Source organism: Protomyctophum bolini, assembly GCF_963924005.1.
Source record: "Protomyctophum bolini genome assembly, chromosome: 14".
In the NCBI taxonomy this organism is placed as follows: domain Eukaryota; kingdom Metazoa; phylum Chordata; class Actinopteri; order Myctophiformes; family Myctophidae; genus Protomyctophum; species Protomyctophum bolini.
In genome coordinates, this window is record NC_137875.1 from 14,183,743 (window position 1) to 14,198,044 (window position 14,302).

Genomic DNA, 14,302 nt, shown 5'->3' on the forward strand with positions numbered 1-14,302 from the left:
GAGCCCATGGTCAGTGGGGGGGGGGGGAAAGACATGTGTATTGCTGATTACCGAAAACCAAAACAAATGTACTGTATGTTTCCATGTTAGTTTTCTGTTGAAGTAACTTTCTACGTCTTAATGGCAGCTACAAACCTTTTAACTGCACATTCATGTATGAGCCTGTGAAAAAATGTAATCTTTAAATATTTTCACATGGAGAAATATGGGATGGTACTTGTGTGTGTGACTTAATGCATTGATTAGTTGTTGAATGCAAATTCTGAACCCTGGACGGTCCTATTTGCTATTCATAACAATGTGCTAACGACAGTGCTTTTTGTACTGGCATAAAACTTGAACAAATAAAATATTTTGAGTAAGCCATTCTTGTCATTTTTAATGTCAACAATTGTCTACCATGTCGAATCAAGAGTTTTATAACTATAAAAGTTAGAAAACATGACTCATAAAAAACACAAACAGCTTTTAGCAGGATTAATTTAATAAATATGGTTTCACTTTAGTTCTGTGCAATAATTTCCACTGCTTCTTAATCCAAAACAGGCTACAAGCAAAATCCACAGGATAACGATTAAATTAAAAAGATAAATGATATCTGATATCTGCTCATGTTAGATCCCGCAACTGTTAAAAGTAAGTTTTTAATATTTACACATGGTATGAACTATAAAAATTACACACTTCGTCAGTGGCTCAGATAATCTCTATGAGAAGGCCCTTGAGGTTTCTCAAAGTATTCAGGAAAACAAAGGATTTGGGGGAGAGAGAATGGTAACACGTAGCAGCTTTGCATTTACCATAAAAAAAAGACAACTATGCCCTTATGCTCTCAGCTGCGACTCCCCCTGAACTGCTACCATCTTTGAAGACACTAAGTGTTAGAGAAAATACCAGCTGTCGACTCGAGCCTTCTCGGAGTTCTACAGTCAGTGGTTCTCCAGGGACCCCCTCAGGGGAGTCCTTGAAGGGGCAGGTTCCAAGTGGACCCATACATGTCTCTTAACTCTGCAAACGCACAAAAGTAACCAAACGGACCGTGTGGTTATATTCGTACACTATCAGAGTTATGGGTTGTCTTTGAAATTGAATAAAGGAAAAAAGAAAAAAAAAATTGAGAACCACTGTTTTACAAGGAAGTCAATCTACAGAGAGGTTCCCTGCTGTGATGTGTTGCCCACCGTGGGGGGGTAAGGCATTTCTGATGTTCTTGGTGGTGCTGCAGTAAATTTGCTCCAATTTGAGTGTGGGGCTCTGACAGATTTCTTCCGGTTAAGATTCAAGTACCAGAGAACCTATTAAAAAGGAAATTAGTGTCAGTGGCACAATAACGCAGCAGTAATTCTACATGGGCTCAAATTCAAAGACTTTAATTTATCTGTCACATGCTCCTAACATTATAAAATATTCTGTAAATTATGGTTAAAAAAGGGTTGTGCAAAAACATCAGTGTAGTGAATTATATTGGCATCAAGCTTGGCATCCTGAAATAAATGATGCACAGTAGCCAAATGCTTTACATTAAATCATTGCAACAACTCACCCATTTGTGTGCCAGTGACATCTAACCATGGAGTATAACCTGAATCTCTGAGAGTCTAGAACAGCTAGGCGTTCCCATTCTCTGTGCCCTTTGGTACAAGTCAGAATCTCCAAAGTAACGGGCGCGGTACAGTAATCCTTCCTCTGCAAAGAAGAGCATTTTAAGCAATAATGAGCCTAATTACACAAGCAAATCAATGCTCATGAAGTGTGGGTCATGACCGAAAGAATAAGGTCACGAATACAAGCAGCCGAAATTAGTTTTCTTGGCTGGCATCTCCCTTAGAGATAGGGTGAGAAGTTCAGTCATGCAGGAAAGACTCTGCTATTTTAGAAACATTTTGTAACTATGAAAAAATAAAATGGGGATGTCAGGCTTAAGTGATTAAGTCTGTGGGATTTATAAATATTTTACCAATCAAAAAGGTATTAATAAGAGCTTAATAAGAACGTAGGTTTTCTTTCCCCCATTTCCTGAAAAGTAACAGTTTTGGAAGTTGGACAAAAAAGCTGTACCAAGAGATCCGTTTTTCCAACACAACAAAAAGTATGAAAGAAAACTGTGCCGTGGTACAGGAATACTCACTCTGTTGCTTCTCCTTCCAACAGTTGTTTCTAAGGTTGCCGATGTAGTCCTCCTCCACACTTTTCTCAACATTCCTTAAGTTACTTCCGGCGTATTCTTCATTGAAACGGTCGCTCACATAGAAAGGCACCCTCAGGGCAGGCGTATGCCTCTTGTGAATATGACCCACTGACCTGAGCCACAAATGAGTGAAAGAGAATCAGTGTCAGCTCTATTGTCAACATCACAGGTTTACAGGTGTACGTCAGTGGGTGTATGTACTATGTAGACGTATATATCTACATATAGACACATATCTACAGTAGCATAATAAGCAGAAAGTACATGAGGTTAGACAGATTTTGAACACATTTTTAATGAGTTAATACCACAGTGGACATTTAAAGCTGCACTATGTACAGTAACCTTCCTCTTCCACCCTGAATTTTAAACCGGTTGATTTTTGCACTACTAAAGCCTGACTGCTTGCTCAGGGGATGAATTGAATCAATCCTCCATATACTACCATACACAATTGGTAAAAATTACATTTTATTAAATGGCATCGGCTATACGATGCAACTGGCATTGCTATGACTGATGCCATAGCAATGCCAGTACAAGGTTGCCAACTTTCAGGTACTGTTGTTGCATGTTAACAAGGTGATTTATACCAGTTCGGGTGGTTTTAGTCAAGATTAAGGGCGTTTGGCTTGTATAGGAAGGAAACCCTGAGCACCTACAAGCAAGTACAAATTTAAAGTTTTACTGAAGATATATTATATGCATGACCTACATAAATGACATACATGTCATGTATGTCATACATGACATACATGACCTGTTGATGTGAGAGATACAGTGCATCCGTTTTTGTCTTCTTAAACAACAATGGTCTTTCCTCTTTTCTTGGCCAGCTTAGCACTTTGTTTTTTCTCCAAACAATGATGGCTTGGGGAGACTCAACCGACCATGCACAATACAAACTAACCCAAGTACACACAATCACAAAACACCAATCAACAAAGACGACTAAAGCTAAAGACTTCCTAAAGTTCCTAAAGGTTATGGTGAAAGAGGGAATGAGGCAGCCATTGTACATTAATTTGCTTGTGGAAAAATGCACAACCTAAATCATACCTAAGCAAATACGTTCTAAGTTGCCAATCACATTTGCTTTCTTTTTGGAAAGCAAACAATTTAACACTACCAATTCACATCTCAGACCTTCGAAAAGCTTTTGAAGGCCTGGCTTAAATGTTTGGCAAAACTGAGTTAATACTTTTTAATAACGCGCAGAAACCCTGGAATAAACGAGTGAGTTTGCACTTACGGGCGGTAGCTAAGGCTGTAGGGGGGCTGTGCCACCATCATTTGGCTGAGTGCAGAAACCACGATGAGAATGAGGATGGGCATCAACTGGACGAACAGAGCCAGACCGCCCTGCAGCAAACAACATATCACAGCAATTTCATAAACAGACACAAATTAACCCCGTAAGCCCCATTTTATACTTCAGGAAATGCTGGAAAAAAAGCCAACGTACAAGCTCACAAATGTTGCAAGCTCACAAATGTCGCATCCTGACATGTTGTGAGCTTGTTCACCCATCATAGGGACGTCAGGTTGTAAGTGGAGTGGAATGATGGTGGCATTTTATAATGAATGTTTACATATTACAGGTTGAACTTACTTCTCTCTGTTGTTCTCGCCTCTCGCCTTGGCCTCTCGCCTGATGGCCAAAATGCATTCTGCCATTTCTGTAAACGTGTACATTGCCTGAGGAAAAGAAAGGTATGTATGCAAATCAAATAATAGGATGCTATGTTGAAACCAACGGTGTCCTTCTAAAAATAACCGATCTTCAAGCCAACCACTTGCTGCAATGCATTGTTTAGCTTGAAGATCAGTTCTTAGAGCAAACAACGTGCTGCGATGCAAGGCTCAAAACTACTCAAAACTCATTCTACGGAATATGAATTAGGCTTAAAAAAAAACCAGTCAGATTGAAAAAGGCGTGTTCACCTCCCACAATCCCCTGCAGCGGGTCAAAAAAATAAAATAGAAATGGCATCCCGGAGGTACAGAGACTATGGTGGTCTGTGGCCTAATGCATATCAAATTATCCAATGCATATGAATCAAAAAGTCTGGAAAAAAGCCCATGTCTTATGTCCACTTCTGGTATTAATCTTTGAAATTATAAAATATATGTTCGACTACACACTTGATGGGAATCCTCCTCCAAAGAACATGTTGAAGAGGTCTTCTGGAGAGATGTCAGCTTCGAACTCTTGGCGCTGCTGTTGTCTCTGTCTGTTGGGGTTAGCGCGTTCCTCTCCATACTGGTCATACTGTCGTCGTTTCTCTGTGTTACTCAATACAGCGTAGGCATTTCCAATAGCTGAAACATCACAGAAACAAATAGTTTTGGGCCATTTCTTTTACGCAGTGCATACCATTCTATAGCAACGGAGAAATGTCAATTTCAAAATACCTTTGAATGCTTCTGTAGCTCCTGGTGCATGGTTTTTATCTGGATGGAACTTCAGAGCCAACTTTCTGTAGGCCTTCTTAAGGTCCTCCTCAGATGCAGCCTTTTCAACTCCAAGAATTTCATAGTAATCCTTGCAACTCTTTATTCTACAAACAAAAGAAACCGACATTAGAATCTATTTTGGGGAGGCGGGTATAATTTCTGAACATTAACCGTTAACAACTTGCAGAGCTGATATAGCACTTTTTTTTTAACATATGTTTATTAATTTTCTTTATATTACACAAGTATTTTCAACAATTGACATATATATTCTTTCCCCCCCACATCCCTCTGGCAGCACAAATACAAACAAAATCTTATCACGAAATGAATTGAGATATAGCACTTTAAATTCTACCAGTCGATAACTTGTCACTACTGCCATTGTGAAATCAACATGCACATTATAATCTTAATCTCGCCATCCAAGGCTGGATTCTGCATGATTGTATACAATTTGTCAGCCTCTCTTGTCCAGAGTGAAGAGCAAATAATCACACACGTAGAATGTAGAGATAACAGTGTAATGTCACTAGTCGCAATTTGCAACACTAGATTTTTTAAAATAATGGGATGAATCTAGTTACAATACCTTCCATTGACAGCCTATTGATCAAATGAAACAAATGTCTTGCAGATTGAAAGAGGATAATTCAAGCTTGCCCTACAGCTGCAATATTGGTGAGTTTAATGTTTAATACAAGCAGATCGGAAATGTACCGTAAATTTGATCATTGCAACTCTAGATTGAACCCAATATAAAGAAATCTAGGGTTGAAAATCGTGGTGTGTGTGTATGTGTGCGTGAAACAACCGGGAAAGCACTACTAAGCCAAAGGGATATACCTGTGATTCGGGGGAGATATTATACTTTTAGGCCATCAGGCTGAGGTTGTGAGACACTATGCTACATATATACATGTCTTGTTGACTTGTATACGTTTTCATACTGACTTTTTGACAGCATCCAGCTGGTCTGAGGTGTAAGGTTTGGCTGTCTCTCCTGCAGGTGGATCGCGGTGTCTCATCTTGGGTCCATCTCCGTTCATTGATGCGCTGCTGTCGTCCTCGTCAGGTGGCTTTCCGTTCTGTGACAACGACTCCAGGAGGTCTGTGAACACCAAAGGGAAGTGTTTTTCGCATCAGAGGTTTGCAGCTCTTGCACGCTAAAGAAACAACGACGACCAAGCCCCAGTCGTATCCTCCTCAGCGGTAACAGCATAGGTGGGCAATTTGGACATCTGGGCACCTTGATGTAAAAGAATTGGCTATTTTGTCCAACTAAAATGTTAAAAGTAAAGTATACAAATACAATGATTAGAACATACTTAAACTACCGGTAATTGCTACAAAACCTGTATAACCACTAATTTTGGGGAATAAACAAGTTGGAAGATAAAAGTAAGTCTGGTAATGATGTACCATGCCTGTTCACTCACATACATTACTTAAAGACATTGTGGTTGGACAAAATAGGCAATTTTACATTGAGGTGTCTTGTGCCCAGACAGATGTCCAAAAAGGACAGGTGCCCACCTATCCTGTAGCCAGCTCAGCTGTCGGCTAGCAGAGCTAACGGTACAAGTACTAGCCACTCTGTAGCTAAACATGACATATATGATATATAATATATACCCAAAAATAAACAGCACCAAACCATTAAACAAGAAAATGAAGATAATCAACGAGATGGTGGGGGAGGGGAACTCCAAATAGCAGCTGTCAGTGTCGCAGCAACTGTCTGTATCCATTCGATAAGAAGTTATGCTAACGTTAGCTCGTTTGGGGCTCTGCTGCTATGCTCTGGCAGTACAGGCAGGCGTCGCTCGCCTCGATCGGTGGCCCAAGAGACCAAAATAAACCCCATGATGAAATAAACTCGACGTACTCTTGGCCTTATCTGTGGGAAACAGCCGCTCCGCTTTCTCCAGGAACCTCCTGGCTTTGTCCGGCTGCTGGCTGCAGATCGCGACGAGAGCGATCTTGATGCACCGCTCCGCCTCGTCCTTGTTTGATTCCATCGCGACTCCGACTCTCCCAGGCCAGATTCTCTCTCTAGACTCGCTCTCGAGTCTCAGCCTGGCAGCGGAACTGTTTACTCGTTACCCGGGCGCTGGAAGATGACGTTTAGAAGTGACGTCATCTCAACGCGACGCTAACTTAAAAGAAATAGCAGATCTAAAAGCCCACAGAGCGTCACTTCTGCGACGCTATGTGGGCTTGTGATCTGTTACCCTCCCCCCCATCGTGTGTTGACTTCCTGTTCGCGTGAAAGTGCATGTTTATCCAGTTTCATTCAGCTCACTTATTATCTGGAGATTAAATCTAGAGGTGACACTGCTTTGTTGTTGTTACCCTTCAGCTCCCATAATCCTAGTTTACCACTATAATCCTGAAATATGATTACACTAAATGACTATGAGTCTCTTGATTTAGTAGTTACTACAGCAGAAGAAGGACGCGCTGCATTTAGACCAGGCATTTCCCCCCTTTCAGCCCTCTCAAGGTCTTCAGGTGAAAAATTAAAGATTCGTCATTTTGAGTCAGGCGAACATAAAGAAATATTAAAATAATATTGTTGCCAGGGAACGAGGCCCAGCATTAAAGCGTGACGTCACACGGTCACAGCATGATGACGCCACATTATAAGGAATGATGACGTAAGTAAGAATCTAATCTAATTATGGACTATCCGAGAAATACTAACTATAGGATTCAAGTGAACCTAAATCATCTACCTTACAGTCCAGATAGATACACATGTTCTCCCGCTAAGGCAACAGAGAGTCTCTAACAAATATTATATATCATATTATATCATAATCTCAAGACGGCAAGTCAGTTGTAATCATTATATATGGCTTTAACGATGGCATATAAAAGACCATTCCTGGTCGTCAAACGTGAGCTTCTTCAATGCTCCCTCCTGGCAAGAGTCTGTTTGTCAGCTGAGAGTGTTGGTTCTACCGTTTCAACTGACCAGGCCAAGTCCCTGTCAAAGAAAAACTGGAGAAAAAAGAAGACAAGGCCTCCATCAAATGAGCACCTGTCCTGGGAAGAAAGGCTGGCTGATGTCGTCACCCCATTATGGAGACTAAGCTACGATGAACAGCTTGAGTTAAAACAAAAGCACGTGGAAAAGGTCCTGTGTCACCTCTCTGACCAGCTGTCCAAAGGAACCCCCTCCTCCCAGCTATCTTCATTACCATTAACTATGGGCCCTAAACTGCCTTTCCCTGTCCAGACCATTCTACCATCACCAGTCAGGGAAGGATACCGCAACAAGTCCAGTTTCTCTGTCAACCTTGGAGCCGATGGGAACCCAAAGACAGTCGGCCATTACGTTGGCACTGGCAGGAAGCAAAACATTGTTTGCGTCAGCAGCAACCATCACCTCCTCAACATGCCAGAGAAACACAAACTGGTGGCCAGGTGTTACCAAGACTTCATCCGCCTGTCTCCACTCCAACCCTGCATCTTGTTCCACGAAGGTGGCCACTGGAGGGAGATCACAGTGAGGAGCAACGCAGAGGGCCACACCATGGCCATAGTGTACTTTCACCCACAGACACTGGCTCCAGCGGAGAGGGACGTTCACAAAGCTGCCCTGGTGGATTACTTCACCCAGGGTCCCGGAGCGGCCTGTCCGCTACACTCACTGTACTTCCAGGAGAGCTCCATGACCCGCTGTAGTCATGAGCAGTCGCCGTACCAGCTTCTGCACGGGCAGCCACACATATACGAAGAGGTAACAACAGTCACCTCCAAGAGAAAACATATGGCACACATACAGATACATCCAGTAAAAGTATTTGACTTTGTATATTGGTACTTCAGAGTGACCAGCAACAATTTCACTAGCTGAACAGTTGTTTTCGGGCACTTTCATTTAGTTGGCACGGCAGCATGCATAGAAATGTAACCTTTTAGCACAAAGCCTTCTTTGTTGTAACTAATTTTGTATAACGCTGAAAAGCGCTGAAACTTCCTGTTCCAACTTCATAGAAGTTGGAAGTAACATTAGGACATTTTTGTTAGTAGTTATTGTTGTCAAACACAAGTATTATTTTAGTCTTGTCTTTATTAGTGAAAGCATATAAATGGTATTGTCTCTGTCTCTCTCTCTTTTTAATCTTGTAGGATAACTTTTTTTGCCTCTTATCAGACTGCCCCTGATAAGAAATGACAACCATTTAGAGTTATCCTACTCTCATGTTGTACTGTCATTCAACAGGTTCTGGGATTCAAGTTCCGCATCTCTCCTGACGCCTTTTTCCAGGTGAACCGGGGAGCAGCTGAGCTGCTCTACAGTGCTATTGGAGACATGTGCTTCCCCGAGGCAGACACGGGAGGAAAGGCACGGCAAGGAGGTACTCTCCTGGACATCTGCTGTGGCACAGGAGCCATTGGCATTACCATGTCTCCTCGAGTGCACAGGGTCGTCGGAGTAGAGCTCATCGAACAGGCGGTGGAGGACGCGCGGCACAACGCTGCCCTAAATAACGTGCACAACTGCGAGTTTCTCGCTGGAAAAGCGGAGGTTGTCGTCCCTGGGCTCACCTCTCCTCTGTTTAGCTCGACGGTGGACGGAGGAGGCCTCACAGCCGTGGTGAACCCCGCCCGAGCCGGTCTGCACCACCGCGTGGTCCGAGCTCTGCGGAACCAGCCTGCCATTCGCAGACTGGTCTACATCTCGTGTAAGCCGGAGGGAGAGGCCATGAGGAACTTCATGGAGCTGTGTTGTGCTCCGGACCCACGCAGGAAGCTCACAGGGGAGGCCTTCTCCCCAAGAGTGGCCGTGCCGGTGGATATGTTTCCACATACACCGCACTGTGAACTGGTGTTGCTCTTTGAGAGATAGCAAAGTCTTCTGTACTGCAGGAGGAATTCATGACTATGTACTAAACAGAATCAGGGGTGGAAAACTTTTGCCTGCAAAAGTTCACTATATACTCTACCAAATAAACTGTGACAATATGACACCAGTCACACCACACAATACATAATTTATCATTAAAGAAAATCTTCAAAACAAAGATTTTCAATTTATTTATTTTCAAGAATAAAGGGGGTGGAGGGGGTCTTAAAGATCTACTTGTGGACTGCCTATGTTCCCCATGTGACACAGTGTATGATCAGATGTAGTTAGTATAAAAGGGCTTAAGTGGTTATAAGTTAGGTCTAGGTCCTTCCCCAGAAACGTTTTAACATAGAAGTAATTTCCTTTGTTCTGGTGAATTTGTGGAGTTTGATACCAATCCAGGGGTCTGCCAGGAGATGAGGAGTCAGTCTGCCAGAAGACTCCTGCAGGATTCAGGAGGGATGACAGACCCGTTATATGTAAGTAACTCACGGATATCATTTTTCTCTCACTGCAGTAGTGATGTTTGAACAGTAGATGGTGCCATTTGATCTGCCCCAGCATAGATGTATGTCTATATGCCCCAATCCCAGACAGAGATCTCCGCCTACTGATATCTTAATCCAGTGAATGTGCTAATACTGGGTGGAGACCATTTGCAAATAAAATAAACAAATAACAGCATTGCAGAACCAATGGCAGACTTTCTGGTTCAGAGTATGACAGGCATACTTTTGTCACAGTTGCCACAGTTTATGTGTCGTTACGTTACACTATGTGTTGCAACTTGCAACCTTTTACCCATTATTATTATTATTATTATTACTACCTATTTTCTGGATTTAAATAATGGGATGACAAGTTTATTTGTAAAGCACATTCCAACAAGGCAATTTGACGTGCTTTACATCAGTGGTTTTCAACCTTTTTCATATCAAGGTCCATTATTTATTCGGCAATTGAGCCACGGACTACCATTTAATTTAGCCTCAGACCCAAAACTACACCGAATATTTTGTCATCGTTGAATAAGATTTTGTCTGTAATTCCATGCTGTGTTGATGTGGTACCATAGGAGAGATAACAGGCAAGCGTTGATCAAAATAGCAATTCTTCTACATTCTCTAAATGTGTAGAATTCTGTAGACTTCTCTAATTGTGTAGACATGCAGATGTTTAACAATAATGTAACTCTTGAGATTCTCAAGAACTTCCTCGTGCCATTTCCGGTGTGTGAAAAGGACCACCACAAAAAGGCCACCTCAAAAATCACGTGCCCTACGTCCGCACACATGCCCTTTTCTGGGGTTTGGGCACCTCTCTGCAGGCCCTGCTATATGTTACGTAATGGCTAGTCCTAGAACAAAAGGTACTACAGTATGTTTTTTTTTTTCCCCACACGGTCAATTAGTAATCCAGAACACCTACTGTATGCTGGATGTCAAACCAAACTTTGAACCCGGTGTGTCATTATATGCCTATAATGACACACCAGGTGTAGATCACACCGTTTATGACAATATGGCACTTGTGTGGTTAAAAAGAAACATTATTATCTTTCTTTTCTTATTATCTTCTTCTTAATTTCTTTACACTGCAGTAGTAGCATTTGTCCAATAGATGGTGGTATTTTTTGTGCTATTTAATCTGCTCCAGCTAAACCTTTACTTCACTGTTGCACAATTACATAATGGTGGTCTCATATTTTGGGTTCAGTTTACTTCAGTTCAGACAGAGTACTGTAGGTTATGACAGCATCGTTTTGTGTCTGAGGGGTTACCACCGTTTATGGGCAGTTATTACTATATGTTGCAATATGGTGGCCTTGTCTTGAGATTTTCCCTTTTTTCCCTTCTGGAATGAGGTAATGGGATGACAATGATGGTCTAGTGTCGTCTAGGCCCCAAACCATGTGCTGCTGTGCCTGGCAGAGCAGATTGAACAGTCAACAGAGTGTCTTTTTTGGAAAGGAATGAGATGCAGGTGGGGGCCATGGGGACACTTTCTTGGACTGAATTCTTGCAACTTCATGGCCTTGGGTCAGACACTACTAGGCCTGTCAGCAGTGGTGGAAGAAAGTAAAAGTTGCAATACCACCATGTAGAAATACTATTGTTTTTAGGCGACACGGCATCCTGCCTTCAAAGTCTACAACGTAACTTGTAGCACAACATTTGCCTCTGCGGTGGTGTAGTGGAGCATAAAGTATTGAGAAATGCCAATACTCAAGTAAAGTATAAAGTACCACCAAAACTGTACTTTAGTACAATACTTAAGTACATGTACTTAGTGACCCATACACTGCAGACATAGGCCCGTCAGAGATGCATGATCAGGTGAGCTCCACTCTGCTGCTGCTCCATCTGATTGTAATTTATCACCAGATGTATCGTATTGTGGAGGTATTCAACTAATGCCATTATCTGCTGACGTCAGAGGCTAAAACCCATGAGCACATGCATTGGGAATATGATAGCCATCTCCAGGCAAGGTGAAGACTGGGTCCTATGTTTCATTTCGGAGACAACGTGTCAAGATAAATAGCATAAGCCCTGGTCAACAACCCCCAGGGTAAATAAGCAGAGGTCGAGTAACAAGGATTAAAGGATCACAATGAAAAATATTATAATACATATAATTGTTGTGATTTATGCTGCAAACTACAAACGTACAGGTATGTTTATGTATGAAAATGTTGTCAATTAAGATATGAATCAATCAATAGGATACCAGGCAAACGGTAATTGAACAGCAATTTAACATTGCATTGACTCAAAATGTACAACAATGCGTCTTTCCCAAGAATTAAATTGATGTAATCATCGGCTTGAGGCAGTTCAGTGGTCCTTTTTTTAAAATGTATTCCAGTTTGGTATTGCATTAGAGGCCACAGACCCCATAACGCTGAGTGTGCAAATGGAGTGCCATTTAGCTGGAGACCACCTGGAACCCCCTCAAGGACCCCTGGTTAGTTAACTGATCTGTTGCTATGTCAATGGATATCTGGCCAATTTTTTTACTTAAATACCGGTAGTAAAGTTTGAGAACGTAAATATGTCCTCTGTACTTTCTTATTGTAATGAAGGGATTATGTTTGTTATGTTATGTTTAAATGGAAATGTGTAAAAAACAACGTGTATATATATACAGTAGCTAGCCACAGTAAAGTGCAAATGCACTTTTACAGAAGTGCAGGCCACAGAAGTTTTATTGTAAACAGATCATCTGAAGCAACGGCGTGGAAAAAAATGGAATTACACTCATGAAAACACAGTAGATATGAATAGACACACAAGCAGGCATAATACAGTACATGCACTACAGTGTATAGGTATTAAAACAGGATTGAACATGCACAGGGCCCTCGCCGCCCTCCTAGGCTTTCTTGAAGACACCACACCTCAGCCACGCTCCCTTCCTTGTCACTGTTCATTTTTAATGAACGTAAAGTTAGAACAGTGTTTCTCCAAGGGGAGACCAGATCGGTAATACAGCATCAAAATGAATCACTTTAAAGCAGCACTCTTATACCCCTGATTTGAACCCGGTTTCCTGCGCAAGTGCTGACATTTTTAACATTGAGCTGATAGATTCGCGATGCAGTATGTGAGCTGTGAGCTTATCTTTATCCTTTTTGACACATTTTTAATAGAATTATTTTTAACAACACTGTGGGTTGGTTAATCTCTCATCCCGGTCTGTATATCTCATTGTCATCATTAAACCGCTGAACTCTTGCTCAAGGCCAATGTCCATAACGGCGTGGCAGGGTTCGGATGTCCTATAATGTTGACGACATGTTTTGCCAGGCCGTTCTGGGCAATCATATTTAATCGTTGGCTTTATGACCTGATTAGCATCGCACACACTCCTCTCATAATGATAATCTACATGACCCTATATGACATGGTTGATATCAACCGGCTAGACATGCATGTCTGATGACCATAAAAGCTGTAATCAAGTGTGTGTGTGTGTGTGTGTGTGTGTGTGTTAGTGAATGTGAAGCAGGAAATAGAGCCACTAGTCAAGTGTCAAGTGCTCAGCAAATCTACCCTGGGTAAATAAAGGTGTATCGTATATATCATTTATATATATTTTCTTTTAAATAAATAAAAATACAATATATTTTAACTCGCTCGCATCCGCAGTGGATGGAGAGCTTGGAGATGTTTCGACCATTGTGTGTCGAACAGTGTGTCTAGGTGAGAAGTAGTAATGTACAAAGCTCATGAGTGCAGTATCTCCCCTGGCCAAGCAGGGTTTCAATCTTTGGAAAAGCTGCATAGGCACGGGCCCAAACCTTGGTAAGGACATAAAGTATTATCTGTTTTGGCCAGCTAGGTAGGTACAGTGCATGACTTGTATGTCTGGCTGACCTCAGGTAATATCATGCAATACCTGTGTTGAACTTTGAAAGACTATGACTCTCAACATAGTGCATCCTGATTGCTTCAGAATACCTCTACTCTTGTAACAATCATTTATTGGACTTTACTCTAAAGCAACATCATGTATTGATTCAGTGATTCAGATTCAGATAAGAGAGATAAGAGAATATTTCTAGAAACACCTGTGGATAGCCTGTCATTTTTGGGGCATAAGCAAGACATTGAAGGGTAAACTTTGGTCTGATAATTATAAACTTTAAATGCACCAAGTCTATGTCAAATTCGACACACGCATTCCATTCAAATAATACATTTATTCTTTATTTCTTTTTTTTTGGTTAAAATAAAACAAATGTCAATTTCACATTGAGGTGCCCACAATATTTAGGGGCCCCTACTCTTCTT

General features: G+C 41.6%; 2 protein-coding genes across 2 annotated transcripts; one reads left to right on the top strand and one right to left on the bottom strand.

The window, feature by feature from the left end:
* Nucleotides 1-434: 434 nt before the first annotated feature.
* Nucleotides 435-6,750, bottom strand: dnajb12a (DnaJ heat shock protein family (Hsp40) member B12a). The gene is made up of 9 exons (XM_080781649.1): nt 6,534-6,750; nt 5,600-5,756; nt 4,604-4,749; nt 4,334-4,510; nt 3,801-3,886; nt 3,441-3,550; nt 2,129-2,301; nt 1,544-1,686; nt 435-1,295 (listed from the first exon to the last, which is right to left on the bottom strand). Exons 1-8 carry the CDS (start codon nt 6,664-6,666, stop codon nt 1,565-1,567), a joined length of 1,104 nt encoding a protein of 367 aa, XP_080637775.1. The 5' UTR covers nt 6,667-6,750; the 3' UTR covers nt 435-1,295; nt 1,544-1,564.
* Nucleotides 6,751-6,965: 215 nt separating this feature from the next.
* On the top strand, nt 6,966-10,249 carry trmt2b (tRNA methyltransferase 2 homolog B). Its single transcript, XM_080781672.1, has 2 exons — nt 6,966-8,393; nt 8,880-10,249. Exons 1-2 carry the CDS (start codon nt 7,503-7,505, stop codon nt 9,504-9,506), a joined length of 1,518 nt encoding a protein of 505 aa, XP_080637798.1. The 5' UTR covers nt 6,966-7,502; the 3' UTR covers nt 9,507-10,249.
* The last annotated feature ends 4,053 nt before the right edge of the window (nt 10,250-14,302 follow it).